Source organism: Podarcis tiliguerta, assembly GCF_965153285.1.
Source record: "Podarcis tiliguerta genome assembly, chromosome: 3".
Taxonomy (NCBI): Eukaryota; Metazoa; Chordata; class Lepidosauria; order Squamata; family Lacertidae; genus Podarcis; species Podarcis tiliguerta.
Window position 1 is genome coordinate 45,991,054 of NC_139536.1, and position 18,199 is coordinate 46,009,252.

At 37.3% G+C, this 18,199-nt stretch overlaps 1 protein-coding gene across 6 annotated transcripts in view; it reads left to right on the plus strand.

Annotated features, from left to right (window-relative positions):
• Window positions 1–18,199, plus strand: part of SIPA1L2 (signal induced proliferation associated 1 like 2) — a 74,484-nt gene that overhangs the window by 30,559 nt on the left and 25,726 nt on the right. For 4 of the 6 annotated variants that reach the window (XM_083433869.1, XM_083433872.1, XM_083433870.1 and 1 more), the window contains exons 6-13: window positions 225–328; window positions 3,821–3,898; window positions 7,926–8,083; window positions 9,230–9,806; window positions 11,655–11,929; window positions 15,577–15,834; window positions 16,865–16,948; window positions 17,879–17,982. In XM_083433869.1, coding sequence (XP_083289995.1) covers window positions 225–328; window positions 3,821–3,898; window positions 7,926–8,083; window positions 9,230–9,806; window positions 11,655–11,929; window positions 15,577–15,834; window positions 16,865–16,948; window positions 17,879–17,982 — 1,638 coding nt within the window. The remainder of the gene's footprint in view (window positions 1–224; window positions 329–3,820; window positions 3,899–7,925; window positions 8,084–9,229; window positions 9,807–11,654; window positions 11,930–15,576; window positions 15,835–16,864; window positions 16,949–17,878; window positions 17,983–18,199) is intronic. The other 2 variants (XM_083433873.1, XM_083433874.1) reach the window with 1 other exon arrangement.

An 18,199-nucleotide genomic window follows, 5' to 3' on the forward strand; every position in this document is an offset into this window, starting at 1 on the left:
CATTGAATGGCATGCAACTTTCACTTGCCACAGAAATAGTTGAATGCCAAATTACAATAGGGACATATGGCTTGGAAAGGGCTTCTGAAACTATTTGGAATTTTTATAGAAGTGTCATATTTGCTGGATGGTTTTTTTGTGGCCCAGTGGTGGGGTGAGTTGTTTATATTATACTTGATTTTCTGCATTGTCTTCATTGACTCACTTGTGGACTTTAATTTCAGCCGATTCAACTGGAACACATTCCCTTTATACTACCTACAAAGATTACGAAATAATGTTTCATGTGTCAACTATGCTTCCATATATGCCCAGTAACAGGCAACAGGTATGTCTCAAGTCAGCTTTAGGGAATCATGCATGATTTCTTGTCTGAGAAGTTGTTTGTAGAATGTATTTTTGCTGTTGAAATGTTTGTTATGAATACTCAGTAAAAATTATTGTTGTTATTATTTTAACTTGAGGATTGCATATTGCTTACGGATTAAAATGCTTAGGTTTATTACTTCTGCTTTGACCCAAAAGTTTATTCTGTTAACTATTTTTTTTTATATATCTGGTCTTTCCATTTTTTAAAAAAGAGAGAATAAATTATTTCACTGAATTGCCAGTATTCAGTGATACAGATACTTCTGGAAACTTAAATACTTCCTCTCCTACCAAAACAAACTGAATCCAGCCTAATTTTAAATAATGTGCATTTAAAAGATGCAAGTATATGTAATTTGATTTTTCATGGTGTAAGTTTTGGTATTCTAATAACTTAACATACTGCTTGTCTGTTATGCACATAGATAATAGAGCATTATATAGCAAATACAGTTAATATTTGAACATGTACCATTCTGTTCTAGTTTAGAATATCTTGCAGCATTAAGGATGGCTAAAAATGACATTGCATCAGAGGTTTTGTAGAATCCTAATGGTCGCAGTCTTGAATGATTTGAAGTTAATGGGCTTTTGCCATTGGCTTGAATTGAATTATGATTTTCTTTTTTTGTTTTTGTAAGGTTAACCCTGTCTTTGCCTGTACTAATTGATATAAATAATACCTTTGGCATAAGTTTGCTTTATAAATGGGATTTAAAAGAAATAGATACTTTAAAATGTATAATATATTCCCACTTCTACGAATTTAATGTGTGAATAAAGGAGCCATTCACAAATGAGATTACTGCTCAGAGTGTAACATTCTGCAAGCCAGTGTGTGTAGATAAAAGAAGCAACAACAGTTCCTTGTATATCTGCACAAAGAATAAGGATTTCTGCAAACATATTTTCAGACTTATTGACAGATGTATAAAAGTTATTTCCTTATCTGTGCTGAATTTGTTTTGGGAGAGTAGCTAAAATTGTAGTAGTTAGGTTGTATGATATTATATTTATGCCTAAAGTGAGCAAGTTGAGAATGTGGCAGAACTTGCAATTCTGGAGTTCTAAAATAATAGCTTCGTAGATGTATAAAAATTAAAATAGTTTTATAATAATTGGCAAATCACTTTCCTAGAAGTGGGTAGGTGTAACCAGCTGTCTTGTTTACCAAATTCACCAAACTATCAGAACTTTATAGCTTGTTTTGTACTGTTTTAACTCAGGTGTACTTTCTATTGTTTTCAATGGGAACTATTCCCATCTGGGCAAGTGTCCAGAGGATAGAACAAAGCCTTAGTTGGATAAAGAGAAAGTCTTAATAGTAGACCTGCACAGTTCTATCCAATGAGAAAATATTGTAGCAACACCTTTTAAAATGGAGCTAGAAATTATACGTGAAAGGCATATAGGAAACGGCTTTAGAATACATCTACCTCAGTACTGTCTACACTAACCAGCAACAGAAACTAGGGTTTCTGATAGGGGACATTTCCAGCCCTACAGCTAGAAATGCCAGGAATGGAACTTGGGGCCTTCTGCATACAAAGCAAATGCTCTACCAGGGAGCTATGTCCCTTCCACTATACATCTTCCATATTTGGTCTACCTATGGTTTTTGGGACCATTTTGACCATTTATGATGATACAGAAAAAAATTCCATCTATCATATGAAGTTAATTATATTTCCATGTAATTTAGAAACACTTAAATTTCTTTGTAATCCAGTGCACATGCCCAAGGTGATTAAAGTGATAGGTTAACATATCAAAGTTGTGAACAAGGAGCTTACTGCATCTATTTGCAAATATTTTATTCCCTCCAATATGACACAAAAGACAGTATACACTGGAATAACAAAATGTTTGAGAAACTGTAATCTATCTGTGGATGGGTTTAAATTGCAAAGTTTAACTATTGTAGAAAATACTTCTACAAAAGATATACTCAATGTTGATTTCAAATATTTTTGTTCCTAATTGCAGGCAATGACAATACATTAAACCCTTACTTGATGTTAAATGTTAGTCTTTGTCTTGGTTTTACCTAAACTGTGAGCATAGGAAATAACCTTTTACCTTGATCCACTTCTTCCAGAATTGTATGGCGTTTGTCACCCTCACTATTGTGTTTGCTTGAGCCACTCATTTCACTCTTCAGTTTTCTTACCTTTGCTTATATCTTTACCTAAATATTCCCTAATGTGTCTTCCTCTCTAGACAAACTAAAGCCTGTTCTTGGTTTATCCTCAAAATTTTCCAACCTAATTCCATTATTTCCCCAGTAACAATCACACCCTTCCACAATGTTTTAGTAAACACTCATCAGTCTTTGTACCTTAGACAGTCTTGGTATATTTAGCAGTAATATCATAGTCTGTTCTATGGATTTCTTTGGATAAAATAATGTGGAAGTTTTCCATATTTAGGTAACATTGGCCTCATTTGCACGTATCACTAAGCCGAACTATGGCTTAATTTGAACAAAACAGTGTGCTGGTGCACATAGTGAAAATTGTGGCTGCCTAGCTCCTTCCCTTCTGTTTCATTACCAATAGGTAAACCATGGTTTGACTTAGCAAACTTGGGCTTACGGTTTGTCTCCCCCAAATCAAACCAAGAACAGTAAGCCAAGAACAAACTTTGGCTAACATTGTGGTTTGTTTGGAGTGAGATGAACCATGAGCTCTAGTTCATCAGGCTAAGCTTAGCTTAGCTAACCAATGGCTTAGCTATTGGTAGTGTTGCTGCAGGAGCAAAGCACACTTCTTTGTTCAGACTAAACCATAATTTGATTTAGCGTTATGCACAAACCAGGCAACTGAGATCTGAAGGCCCCCCACATTATTTTTTATGATACTGGATGCCAGTTGTATTTGCACAGCATGGACACTTTTCAATAAAATGTGATAAGCACACTCTAGTAATCAACATTTAGCCAGCCTTAATGTGTAGAAGAAATAGCTAATGAATGTTTATTTTCTCTTTCTGTTGGTACCTCCTTGCCAAACTATATAATGTAGAATGTACCCATGGAAGTATTCTTGACAAGCTAGGAACAATTCACATAAAATAACAAACCTTTCCCTCTGAGACACACAGGAAGCTAAGATTCAGCATCACAGATAAAGTTGCTGCTGTCCTCAAGGAACAATCTTACCAGCCCTGCGGTATAGAAATTTTACTTTGTGTACAGGGCTTATCTTGTTTCATCCACTTATCCGAGTCATGTGGGAACTTCCCATCTTAGATTTGAATGGGATCTAGAGGTCTAGCCTCCCACTGAAATTATGGTGTGAATAGGTGTATAAATCCATTATACCTCGTATGGTCACTGGCCAAGGTATGTAGCCAGCTACTGTGAGCACTATCTCCAATGAACATTTCATAAAATCCAATTACCTGTGAGCCAGAAATAGGCCACACCAGAACTGTCTGTTGCTTTTTCTAGGAAATAACTACGCCCTGCTTGGTCACTGATCAGGACATCCCTCTAGTTTTAGAGCGAGCAGGAGATCCAAACACACAGGTAATTTTTCACTTTGGCTGCAATATAGGGTGGGGAGTCTTCACTCTGTGTTCTGATCAGAACAGAGGGAGCTACCCACTCTGGTGTGGCCAGTACCACCTCCTTGTATTGGCTTTCCTTACACATCACAGTTAAAGGCTTCTCCTGTTGAACTTTTACCCTTGTAGACACCCTTTCCAGATCATTTCCTTGCAATATTTCCTCACACTTCTGCCATTTGCTTTTGTTATCTTTGGTCAGATCTGATTAATCCAAATCTGTTGTCAAGTTATCTCCTTGTCTGATATAATAATAATAAAAAAAGAAAACGAGTTACTGTCTTGGTATGTAAGATTAAATGCTTCTTCAGTGTTTGGAATTTTCCTAGTTTTAATCAGGTCTGATTGAAATATGTGATCTTTGTATATGTAAATATTAACATATTATAATGCAAACTTATTATGAAACCACTTATTTTATTACTAAATTAAAATAAGCTTGAAGGTTTCTTGTGATGTCTTTTCATCCCCCCCCCCATTAAATTGAATGAAGAAAGATGCTTTATGCAATATGACAGGATAGCTTTGTTGCTTTCGCTTGAGCAATTAAGGCTTACAGAAATAGATTGCTGTGGCTTTAGCTGTCCAATAATGGTCAATTTAGCTTGGGAAGCTTAGAGATGAATAAAAATATGCTAAAGGGACAGATTAGGTGGTGCATCCTATTTCAGATTATCTGGAAAACTTAAAATCACATTTGATTAGCATGTTAGGGAAAACAGAGCCAGTAAAGTAAATTGAAGGTCCACAATTAAGGTCAGATCAGAACGAATACATTATTTTTAAAAGGTGGTAGATATTTCTTTTCTAACATTCTCTTAACTTGATACTCTTTCATATTAAAATTAAGTTCATTAATGCTGATATTTTACTGGATTCATATTTAGATTTACCACCCCAAATAAGGTTGTAATCTACATTTTTAAAAAATAATAATACTATTATCAGTGGACCTTACTTCCAAGTAAATATTGTGTTAGAACTAAGGTGAAAACTGTTATTAGGGTCTTGTTGTCAATATTGTGTTACTTCCTGAAAATAATCCCACTTGACCTATGTACTATATTTAAAATTCCAATTGAATTGTATCATTGTTAAGAGTGTGTTGGAAGGGCAGTTGAACAAATAAGGAGAGAAAGGGGGAAAGAACTTAGAGATATAAAAACAAGCTCTGTATAATAGTTACATACCATTTTCTTCAGTTTTCAGAACAGTGTCTCTCTTTTTTCATACCTTTTTCTCCATTCAATTTGCATTCCATTTATACAATCCTACCGAGATTAATGTATTACATATCAATATCATCTATTTAACTCTCCTTGCCTGTTCCTTGCATTTCAATTCCCCATTTATAATTATATGGTTCTATTACTGTTTTTTATGATGTTGTACAGACCTTTATGGTACTGATTATAATGGTTGTCTGCTATGTTGACTAAAATATTAGTTGTACCTCAGAAATCTCACCCAATTTGCCAACATTTTAAAGAATGAACGAGTTCTAATTTGTTTTATATGGTTAGGTTAATACAATTACATTAATGAATATGCTTATGCATGTTGGTGACAAGACTCAAATTCCTTTCAGGAACTATTGATGCCCTTTAAAATAATTTAGAAAGGTTTATATTGCAAATGTCTGTTATTTATTATTCAACCCAATTAGCACCTAATATCTAAGCCAAGCCATGGCTTGAGGCAAATATGTGGGATCCCAAAAAGGAAAATGTCCATTTTGCCCCTCTAGTTTGTTTTGCTGCTGCACTTTGCCGAGCTAAGTTATGTTTTGGCTTAGCATGTCATCCAAAGTCAGGAACCTTTGCAGCCCATAAGTGGGCCTTCTAGAGATCCCCTGGAAAAAATCTGTCCTCCACTCAACTAGCTTTTACATGCCTTTCCTCACACAGACTGGAGTAGGCAAAATGTTCATTCTGTTTGTACACTTTCCTGAAGGCATAGCCAATGTGCTGCAACTTCTTTCAGTCTTCGCCAGCATGGCTAATGATCAAGGCTGATGGAAGTTGTAATCCAAATCATCTGGAGGTCACCATGTTGGCTACCTCTGAAATATTTACTTCTTACTTCTGTTTCCTGATTTTTAATCTGTCACTGTTAACAGATGAAACTGAAATCAAAGGTATTATTGTCACTTTCTGCAACTTTAAAATAATTTGAATATATGGGAAACTACATCTGATCAGTAAATGAACTTTTATTTTGGTAGCATGTTAGCAGTGATAAAACTCACTTCCATAGAGCCTTTGGGGGGAATTCAGCATTGCCCCAAGGAGATCATTCCATCGGCACGGTTACTTTTGCTTGCCAGGCAAAATGAACTCCTCCCTCTGCACCCTGTTTTGGGGGCTCTCCTGACTCTCCCAATCAGATATGGGGAGGGCATTGGTGTGAAGGTGAGGGGGGCAAGTCCTGTTGATCTCTTAGGACTTGTTGCACTGGCTTCTGCTAGTGCAACAGATTAGTTCAATCCAGTCCAATTACTTTAGTCCACCTGTACCCAAGTATTTATGCCCCACTAAAAACACGCTGAAATTAGTGTTTGTAGCTGTAAAATGGATTGCAGCTACTGGCTTATAATGGTATGGCAAAACTTTCATTGATTTTAATAGAGTTGGGTTGTACCCTATACCATAACTCAGTGTGCACCAGATGCATACCCACAGTTGTGATTTTCATTTACATATGTCTGTCATCTACATCATTTCAAAAGCCAGTAATAGGTAATGTTTGAAATAAAATTCAATTACAAGACCTCAGAATACAGCAGAGGTCATATCTCCAATTTTCTACCAGCTTAATCCTGGACATCCCAAATTTACACAGTAAACAAAAAGGTATTGCACCATTTCCAAAAGCCCTGAGATTGAAACTTTCTGGTAGATAGACTTAACAGAGACTTTGTGTTGCTTCAGTATTTCCTTTCACTGACAGCTCTTCTTTTAAGCTAACAAAGAGAAGCTGAAATAGCTTCTGGTTTACTATTGTGGACTACTGAAGTAAAAATTCACCAGAAAACTGCATGTGAACATCGGTATGTGTCTGTGGAGCTCCTGGATTGTAACATTTCCAACACCTTTTCAGCTTTCCAAATAATTATAGAAAAGGTTGATGTTTTAATTACATACTTGTTACATGGTTACAAGTTATTTAAATTGATACTAGGTTATGTTACTTAAGATATGTTACTTCAAAATATCATCTTTAGCTGTAATATGAATGTCTGCATGGGGCAATATCCAAAGGACCACATGAGAGATTCTAAATGTGTGCCAGGATATCTGAGGTCCCCTTTCTTTCACAGACTCTGCTGCAGACACACTACCCAAAAAGCTGTTCCCAAAAGTCTGGGAGGTTACTGTAATAGTGTGGAAAGTTGCAGCTGGAAATAAAAGGCAAAAGCTGTGTTGAACCACTTCAACGTACATTTAGGAATCCTTGGATCTTGGCCTGCCTTTGTCCACTGCTGCATTTCCAAACTTAATTGAAATAAAATTGTCCTGTGAAGATATTTGGTGACTGTTGTGCTTTTTATGGTGGGGAAAGTTTGGTTTAAAATGTTGAGAATTTCTAGTCAATATAGAAACCACTACATCTTAAGGAAACAAGAAATGTTTATTTCATATATGAAAAGTTATTTTGCATCTTGGAAATGATTAAAGGGCTATTTAGTGTGGGTCTGTGCTTCATATACTTGAACAAGACTGGTTTAAGATTTTACCTATTCTCAACCCACCACTTTCCCCTTTTTAAAGAGCCGTGTATTTCAAACGGTATAGACAAGACCTGTAAAATATACCGTACTTAGGTTGCGTGCTGCCTGTGCCAAGACAAGAACATTGTGACTAATCAAAGTCTAGGGTTTTATAAAATACATAATTGCCATTTTTAATAGTTACCTTTTTTTCTAGTGGATGTGAAGGAAATTGTAGTCACCATTTTAATGTTTTTTTGTTTGTTTGTTTTGCATCTAGCTTTTAAGGAAAAGGCACATAGGAAATGACATTGTTACCATTGTCTTCCAAGAGCCTGGAGCGCTTCCTTTCACTCCAAAAAATATCCGTTCTCATTTTCAACATGTGTTTGTCATTGTTAAAGTCCACAACCCTTGCACTGAAAACGTGTGCTATAGGTGAGTATAGGTTTGTCAATTGCCTTTGTTTCTTAGGCTTTCATTGGAAATTGCTGGGGCCATTGTTTATTTGCTTTATCAGCCTTTTCTGCATTTTCCATGTACCTGTGCTCCCAGCTCACCCAGCCAACCATCATGGCACCAACCTCCCCCTTCTACTCAATGAATGAGCTTAGTGGGAGACCCACTGGCCATATCCTTGCCTGTGGGGGCTGGCAGCAAGCCCCCAAATGGGGTGCCTCAGGGAGGGGCTAAACCACACTGGGATCCACTGGGATCACTGCCATCGGATGATGGAATTTGTTCCAGTTGTCTTGTACCTCCTCATCTTTGGCCACAGTGAGCAACCAAAGTGCAGATGGGTGGTGGATGTACTGCTCCAAAAAGTCCAAATGATGACTTGAGAGGGTTTGGATTGCACCCTAAAACCAAAAATGACAGTACTTGCTAGCTTCAATAAAAATAAGTTGTATGGTACCTGTAGAACGTAGTCTCTATATTTAAATCTCTGAATTATTCAAGGACAAGAAGCAATCTTATGAAAGCTGAGCCCTTTTGTTAATACAGATTTCTATATGCATGGGGACTCTAGACTGGAGAAGTGGGGTAACTGACTCAGTTCTAAGGTAGCCCATAATGGATCATGGCATGCTTATATGTTCATACCATGAATCAATACTGTATAGGAGTGCATTCTAGGCATATGGCATTAAAAATTGTGCATTTGTTTATACACTAGTACGCTGATCTATATATTTAGTGTTCATGTACATGCATCTGTAACACACCATTTTATGATGGGTTGGTACAACAACATTTGTGCTCTGTGAATATTACATTTTTTGATGCAGCACATTTTCAATTTTATAAAAAATATATTCAGTTAGTAAGAGTTCTGTAGAGGTTTGGACTACATGATCCTAGTGGTTCCATCCAACTCTACAAATCTATGATTTTATTTTTCTCATTTTGCTGCAAATGTAATTCCTGACAATTTCTGCTTTTGAAGAGTTTTGAGGTAGTTTATTACATAAATTTCTCTTGTCCTTGGTAGGTGCATGAATATCTTATGTATAAACAAATAATGTTTTAGTTAAAATAACTTACAAAACATTGATCCTATAATAAGTTTTCTTCACTTTCTAGTGTTGGAGTTTCAAGGTCAAAAGATGTACCACCTTTCGGGCCACCAATACCTAAAGGAGTGACTTTCCCTAAATCAGCAGTTTTCCGGGACTTCCTTTTGGCCAAAGTTATTAATGCAGAAAATGCAGCACACAAGTCAGAAAAATTTCGAGCCATGGCCACTAGAACACGGCAAGAGTACTTGAAAGATCTTGCAGAAAACTTTGTTACTACCGCTACAGTAGACACATCAGTCAAATTTAGTTTTATTACACTGGGAGCAAAGAAAAAAGAGAGAGTGAAACCAAGGAAGGATGCCCACTTATTCAGCATTGGAGCAGTGATATGGAATGTGATAGCACGAGACTTTGGTCAGTCCCTTGACATTGAATGTCTTCTTGGTATCTCAAATGAGTTCATCGTGTTGATTGAAAAGGAATCAAAGAATGTTGTTTTCAACTGCTCCTGCAGAGATGTTATTGGATGGACATCTGGATTAATGAGTGTTAAAGTTTTTTATGAAAGAGGAGAATGTGTTCTTCTCTCAGCACTTGATAACTGTGCTGACGACATCAGAGAAATGGTTCAAAGACTGGAAGTAAGTATGGTTTCTTTTAAGTGCTTGGCAATTTCAAATGCTATTGTCAGTAATTTTTCAAGATAATGGAGATGGATAAATATGATACCTGACTATAGAATTTTAAAAATGAAAAATTTACCAGACTATTTCAAGGGTATTTCTGTATTCCAGGCTTAAACTGGAAATGTGGCAGCTGTAGTCTGAAACAGAATTCTCCCTTTTTATTACAGTTAGGGTTGCCATATTTCAAGAAATAAAAATCCAGACAATTCTACTAAACATAATAGAGAATTTTCACTTAATTCAGATTCTCTCTAAGTGTGTTATATTGTTCAGATATATAACCTGACCCAGTCAAATGAGTCAGGTTACAATAATTTAGCATTGTTCTAATGAAAAAAGGTGATCTGTACCTGTAAAGACTTCAGTAAATTACTATTTTGCTTCCTTGTTTAATATAAGGCAGCTGCTAAGTCTTCTACAAACAAAACAATCCCTGAATTGTTATAATAATCAGTAAGAGAAATGTACTGACTTAGAAACTGGACACAGCACAGATGGTTGCTCCAGGGGCATCAAATGTTAGAGCTTGGAGAACAACATCTTTATTCAGAAATCTCTAGTCAGCCATGAATGACAAAAACAATATTAGCTACCCGAGGGGTATAATATATTAGTACATGTGACTTTGCATTGTTTGAAAGCAGTTCCTTACATATTTCAGAAGGCATGTGTCCAGTGAGGGAGATGTGAAGACTTGGTAAAAAAAAAGAAAGGAAAGTGGTGGAAAAGAAATGGGTGTATATGAAAAGTGGGTGTGGGTGTGCATGCAAGACTAGAAACAGATTACTGAACAATTGGTAGTTGGGAGGGGGGGATCTCTTAGGAAATGCACATTTCAGAATGTGAAATACTAATGTGTATAAAAGAATCCGACAGTTAATTTACCCTGCTGAAAAAGTTTAGTCTTAAGATTCCAAAGCAGTAATAAGACTGATGACAGAACTGATACTGTGACAGGATTACTGAAGAAGTAATTATTTTCTATCTTGATGTTGGAAACTTACTTCAGAAGTTGCAGAGTACATCTTTGAGTGTTTGGTCCAGAAGTACATTATGAGAGTATTCCAGTCATTTTGATTCTGAAACCTGGTGGACTTTGTACAGGCTGGCTTTTGACTCCTCTTTTAAGAATTTGTTTAAAATATTTATGCATGGCCCTTAATAAAAAAAAAATATTACAGGGTGTCTCACAATAACACAACTACTTATACACTGTAATATAGCAAACAATTTTTATTTTCATCTTGTTTTTAGGTAACTTAGGTTAGGATTCACCTAACCAGCCCTGTCAGTGGAAGCCTTGTGCAAGGACTTTCACTTGTGCTATAAGGCTTCCCCCATCTCTCTCCCCCCCCCCCATGCCTTCCAGAATTGGCTTAGAGGGTTGGGAGAACCTCCAGAACAATGTGCAGGGGGAAGCGTATTGCTCCATTTGGCAAGCTGGAATGCTAGCACAAATAGAATAATTGGAAGACCTTAAGTCTGCAATCCTAAACACTTAGCTGGGAGTAAGTCCCAGTTAACAGTGTGGCTCTTATGTATTGGTTCCACCATGACACTGATTTATAATTGTTCTAATAAAACAAAGTTGTTATTACTTTTGGATTTCAGAAACATATCAAACAATAAAATTTTATTTTATAGGTTATAATAAATATTACACTTCATGTTCTTAATGGCAGGGGGATAAAATCACATTTTAAAAACCATTTCAATATCACCCTACCCACAGCTCACCATTTCTGGAATTTTTACATCGCTATTCTTTTATACTGTGGTCTCACTAATTTCTTATTCCTTTAGATAGTAACTAGAGGATGTGAAACAACAGAAATGACCTTAAGGAGAAATGGCTTGGGACAGCTCGGATTCCATGTTAACTTTGAAGGGATTGTAGCAGATGTGGAGCCATTTGGTTTTGCCTGGAAAGCTGGCCTACGTCAAGGCAGTCGCCTTGTGGAGATCTGTAAAGTAGCTGTAGCAACCCTGACTCATGAACAAATGATTGACCTGCTGCGCACTTCTGTGACTGTAAAGGTGGTGATTATCCAGCCACATGAAGATGGATCACCTAGACGGTAAGAAGTCACAGTAGCTAGTAGGTTATTTGTGTCTTCACTGCTGACATTCTTTTGCCCTTTTCACAGATGGCTTTCTTGTTAAATGGGTAGTGCTCATTTGGTGCTAATGAGACTTGCAGCTAACACAGTCTGTGAGAGAAGTGCTATCTTGTAATAGATGGAATGGATCTTATAAGTTATTTTAATAAAGGATGGATTGTATACTGGGGGGACTGGTTGCTTTTAGTTAAGTGAGCAGTGCTTTCTGAATAAAGTGAACTGTTTACTATAGAATGGGGAAAGCATCAATATGGGAATAAGGGGGAAGTGGTGGCAATTAATCAATGTTTTTGAAAAGAGTGAAAATTAATAAGGGATTTGAAATAGGGAAATAGAGTAGAAATTAATATGGCTTTTGGAATGGAATGGAAATTAATGGAGAATAAGGGGGAAAAGGATAGAAAGTAATAAGGAATATTGAGGAAAGGGGTGGGGATACTCAGTATATTTAATGAGGCAAATGGTTAAGAAGCTTTGGCTTTGACTACACTCACATTGACATGCAGCCCCTGAGGGATTGGCCATGGGTCGATGCAGTCCTCAGCACCAAAAATGTTAGCTACTGCTTGTCCGCATGCTCTGTCCTCATAGGTAAGGTATTCCAAACCCAAATCATTTTGCTTGCGCTTTTCTGCACCCTTTTCAGCTCTAAATATTCTTTTTGAGATTGGGCAACCAATGTTTTCTTCCATTTCTCACTTTCAACTAAAAGTATCCAGAACAGATGGAGCAAGGAAGAAATTGAGAAAGTAGAAAGGGAAACTTAGGTTAAAAGAGGCAGCCTTGTGCTAGATGTGCCTTTGTAGCTAGGCAGATGGATATTATGAGGACAGAATACATGTCCGTTATACCCGCTTTAATAAATGATTTTTTTATCTCAGCTAATTCAAGCGTTCAGTTAGCTTTCTTTAATAGGGAGAGTGTTTGCTGTGTATGACTGCCACATTAACATATTTAACTATGGCATTGTAGAATTGGTGATATATATGTTGCATTTTATTTATGGATGTTCTCCAAAAATTAATTTCTTAGAGTGAAATGGGGGAAATTATCCCTTTATTGCTGCCACTCATATTGCCACACATGTGCTGCCTTTGGAAGACATAGAAATATGTCTGTATATCATTGTTTTTTTCAAGTTGCATATAATTGGCAGCTGAAAGATTTTCTCAGCTTCATTTGGAGATTTTTGCCATCTGCTTCCAAGTATGAAATAACACTTTTTGGTACTTATTCTCCTGATTATCACTGGTGCCATTCCAAAACAGTTGGATCCATAGCTTAGGATAGGCTGCAGACAGCAAAAAGTCTAGAAAAGTCAGAGCCCTTCTACAGGCTCCTAAGTCATCATCTACCCCAACAGAAGGAGAAGGGATTTTCTGCAGTATAAACTTCCTGTGATATGAGAATCTTCAACTGCCTCTTTAAAAGAATGTCTGCTCTTCCTGGATTATCCGATTCTTTGAAGCCTTCTTAGCAGACTGGACTAAGTATAGTTTTCCCCAGAGTCCACTGTTTTTTACTACTTCCAACCAAGGTGAATAAAAATGGATAAAAGTGTAATCTTACATTTTTAAAAAGTTCAGTCTATAATCTGTTTCTCTTCTAAAAATAATGTGGTTGAAACCATGAAGGTTATTGCAAAACATCAAAGGCTCAAGGTGCCGTAAGACTCTTTTTTGCAAGAACAGGCTAACTCAACTATTCATTTGGGAATTGGTTTAAAACTAAAACTGACCTTAATATAAACATATAATCTCTTAAATATGAACATAGAACCCTCTTGTGAAAGACTCCTTTCCTTTGTAAAGACAGGTCTGTGCTGTGAAATATTTGTTCATGGGGGAATATACAACATACTAGATCACATCTTAAACCCTGATTCAAGAGACCAGAGACAAGGAAGTCATCACAGGTTCTAAAATTCATATGATGTCATGACTTGCCTTATAACTGATCCCATATATATCATGTTGTCCTGTTTGATGCCCAACTATCTGAATTGTACAATGTTTATGACTCTACCACCCAAACAAGAAGGAATTCACTTTACATCTCATGGCGAAAACACTGTTTTGCTCTTCAACTACCTTTCCTTCAGAGACCAGAAAATATGACAGCAGGGGACTTAGAGACAATACTAGTGGACATCACTTATGATGGAAATCCTAAGATGAAGACATGATCATGAAACTTACGAGGTTTTCCAAGTTATCTCCCCCTGGAAAAAGAGTACTCTCCACTTCCAAAATTTTTCTCACATGATTTTCTTTCCGATACTTTTCTATAAAGGTTAAAACTCCACTCCACAATCAGCAACTGGGACAAATTATAATAGATTATGTGTGTCCGGTTTCCCACCTTCTGTGCTTGTCAAAATGTTAAAGACACCACTGCCCTAAGTTTTGTTACCCCATATCCAGATCAAGCTTCTGTCACTGCATTTCACAACCACAGGCATATGTCCAGTGAACAGGAGGGATAGCTAATTTGCTACCTTAATCTATTCCCAGGCTTTATCCCTGTTCTATTGACATGTTCAGCATATTTTCCTTCCCAATGTGGACAGATGGGCTAGACCCTATGCTTCCCATGGCTAAAGATTTTCAGCCTCATGAGTCTACAGACCATTGAAATCAAACTCTGGAAAATCCATTGAAATCAAAGGTCCATGTTATATTATCTCAAAACTCAGGCTTGATCAGGTCATTGATTTTAAAAAAATCTAGCCATTACTTAACGTAGGTGATGCTGTCCTAGCATCGGCTTCAGTTTTTGTTGTGTTAGTGACCACTATAGGTAGAAAACGCCACTTATTCAAGCTTTGCCCTTTTCCTGCTGAGAAGCCATTCAAATAACCTCTAGATGAGTTTTAAGGCTCCGTATATTTGCCCTTAAGTGCTAGGTATTGTGGTGCTGTTATTATTATTATTTTAAAAAAAAGATTGCCCATCCCTCTACTGGCAATCTAGACTGGGACCTTAGAATGATGGGGCATGAAGGTTTTAACCCTTTGCAGTCAATTCGGCCCCTCAAACTTGCAATTAGCACAGTGTGTTTTTTAAAGCTCGCTTTCCCCATGCAAGAAGCCAGCATGGGAAGCCTGGTCTGAATTGGTACCATAAGGAGGCTAAAGGGTTAAAGCCCCTTACTCCATAATAGGGTCTTAATACTGCTAGGCCACCTGGGCAGGGAGTATGTGTTTAAAAAAATAGTCCTCTGCACTTAAACAACACAGATATGGAGCTAATGTATCCTCTGGTTGGGCCCTCAGTGAACTTGTGGGTAATAAAATAACCCCTCAATCCCACTGAAGTCTTCCTTGTTTACTCTAAGATATCTTGGACACCAGGGTTACTAGCGGCATGTTCAGCAGGCAGGTTTTCCTTGGAATGGAAAAGCTGCTTTGCATTCAGTTTTATCTCTGACAACTTAAATTTTACATAATCTAGTGTAAGAGTACAGATGATGGGTCATATTTTATATTATGATATAACTGATATAATATATAATTTTATGACATGCACATGCTATACTTCTTTTTTAAAAATGATGGGCTGTATCTCTACAAGACTCAGGGATTATTATGTTTCTGTATACTGCAGGGGTTGCTCAGAACTGTGTCGAATTCCCATGGTGGAGTACAAACTTGACAGTGAAGGCACCCCATGTGAGTATAAAACCCCTTTCAGGAGGAATACTACTTGGCATCGGGTGCCAGCTCCTGCAGGGCAGCCTCTTTCTCGTGCCTCTCCAATCCTAGGAACATCTGATAGATTGCAGTGCCAGCAGCTTCTCCAGCAGGCGCAAACAGCCATTCCTCGTAGTACTTCATTTGACAGAAAGCTGCCAGATGGTGCAAGGTAATATGTTCTCTCTGTTATTAATTCCTGTCTTTTCTTAGTGCTTTATTAGTAAACCTTTCTGGTCTTTGGTATGAAGTGATTTTTTAAAAGCTGTTTTCTTTTTAAACCTCATTCATATACTACTGTACAAGGTTTTAACAGATTTGAGCTGCAGTGAGCTTAGCGTTCGCCTCCACTAATCCTTGTTGAAACAATGGTCAGTGCTAATAATACTTTAAAAGGTAGACGACATTAAAACTCACACCCTCTTCTCTATTTATAATGGAATATAAAAGCTAGGTACCAGGCAAATTCAGCCACTGTGGTAGTCGACCAATAAAATAAGAACTTCTGAATAAGAGCAACAAGCATTTAAAAAAATGAAATTAGTTGCTTGCAGGTTAATACTTTCATCTCATTCCAAGAGAGTTTTATTATATTTGTAACGTCAATAGAACATGGCTATAAACGTCCAAGAGCAAATGGATATTTGTGGAATGATGTCTTTGTTTAAAAACTGAAATGACTTAAAAGTTAAATGAAAACCCAATTGACATTTGTTCCAATTCTGTAGTAGGCAGTGGGTTTTTCCAGGGAAAGTGGCTGGACAAAAAAAAAATCCCCTCTCAGGCCCGTACCTAGAAATCACAGGACAAATGGAAGTGCGGATGAGCGCAAAGACACTATTGCTTGCAAGGATCTATCTATATGTACTTTAAAAAGTGCTGAATTGTGGTCATTATGCGAAAATGTGCAGACTGTAGGAAACATCCAGTATCACACGAGCAGACCTTACCAGTCTCTTGCTCCCTCATTGCAGGCCCCTCCAGAGCAGATTGTAGGGCTACTGAAGTGGGGATGAAGGGAGGCTGCATATCATTAGATGTCCCCGCATCTAAAAATGGTTTAAATTGCACAAAAACTATTCCAATGTCTTCATATTGTTGTCTGTATTTCTAATTTCATTAGGAATTTATATCAAAAATTGATTGTTGTTGAAGCGTCACAGATCTGTGTACATGGTTAATTACTTGAGTCACTATTTCAGAAGTTCACCGAGCAACCAGTCATCCTCCAGTGACCCAGGACCAAGTGGGAGTAGTCAGTGGAGACACCAAGTGGGATATGATGGGTATTTGTTTCTTTACATCTGAATCCCTTTTTATGAACAGTAACTGTAGAAGCTAATTTACGTGTGGAATATCCAACTGGCTGTTGTAGAATGTTTCATAGGTGGCTTTGTAAAGATAATCATTTAATTACCTTATTTACTCAATTCTAATGCTCACCATTCTTGGCCAAATTACATTGTGAAAATTAAGGTGCGCATTAGATTTGATGGCACATTTACATTCACCAGCAAATACTTTTTTTGGTTTCAAGGTTCTGAAAATTGAGGTGTGCATTAGATTCGATGGTGCATTAGATTCAAGTAAATATGGTATGTGCTGCTGTAGTCAATCTGCCCCATCTCTGAAGGCTTGGAGGCAATCCATACATAGCTGAGTGGTGGTGGTATCTAGTGGCGTCTATTTGCTAGTGGAAGTGCATCAACTAGCACAAGAAGAGGGAGCTGTTTTTCACCAGTCCCCTGTAGCAATTGCAGCCCCCTATGTCATATCTCATACTGTTCAAGAGGGTCTCCCAACCCTCAGGAGAAGCTTTTGGAGCAGCATTTGGCTGTGGGTGGGGGGAGCGGGCTAGGTTGGATAGACCTGATTAGTGAAAAACTGGTACCCTGCTTTGCTCAAGTGAAAGCGGTTCAGCTTGTAACAAAACCACCCATTTAAAAAAGAAATCAACATAAGATCTAATGTGTTTAGCAGGGGTATCAGCAGCTATATTTGGGCAACTTTGTGTATAAGTCTTAGATAAATAATAACTTAAGCAGAATATATTTAAATTGTTCTAACTACTGTGGAATGTTTTACTCTTCTTTGCTTACCAGTTGTCAATACTCAAAATATATAGTTGTGCCATTTTACAGCAGGGATTTTATAAAGTGGATGAGAAGCTTTCCTAGTGAGCAGGGGAAAGCAACAATTTCTTTCTTTGTTAATAGGTGCCAGTCCCCTTTACTTCATGATCACCAGGGTTCAGGTCCACTGGAGAGTGAAGGAGGCAGAGAACATGAAGAATCTTTGGAAGCGACCAGGCATCCCAATGGTGATTATTATTCTGTTTCAGTTTAATTACAGCTTTGCTGGTTTGTTTTCCACTTGTATAATGTTTTGCAATATAAACTATCTTAAAGGCCTTAGAAGATTTTTTTAAAAGAATCACAAAGCACTGCACAATCTCCAGCTTCTATGGGCTTACTTACTATGCTGGTTTAGAGGTTTAAAAGTGATACCCAGAATTGTTTTTGGAAATTTTCTGGTAA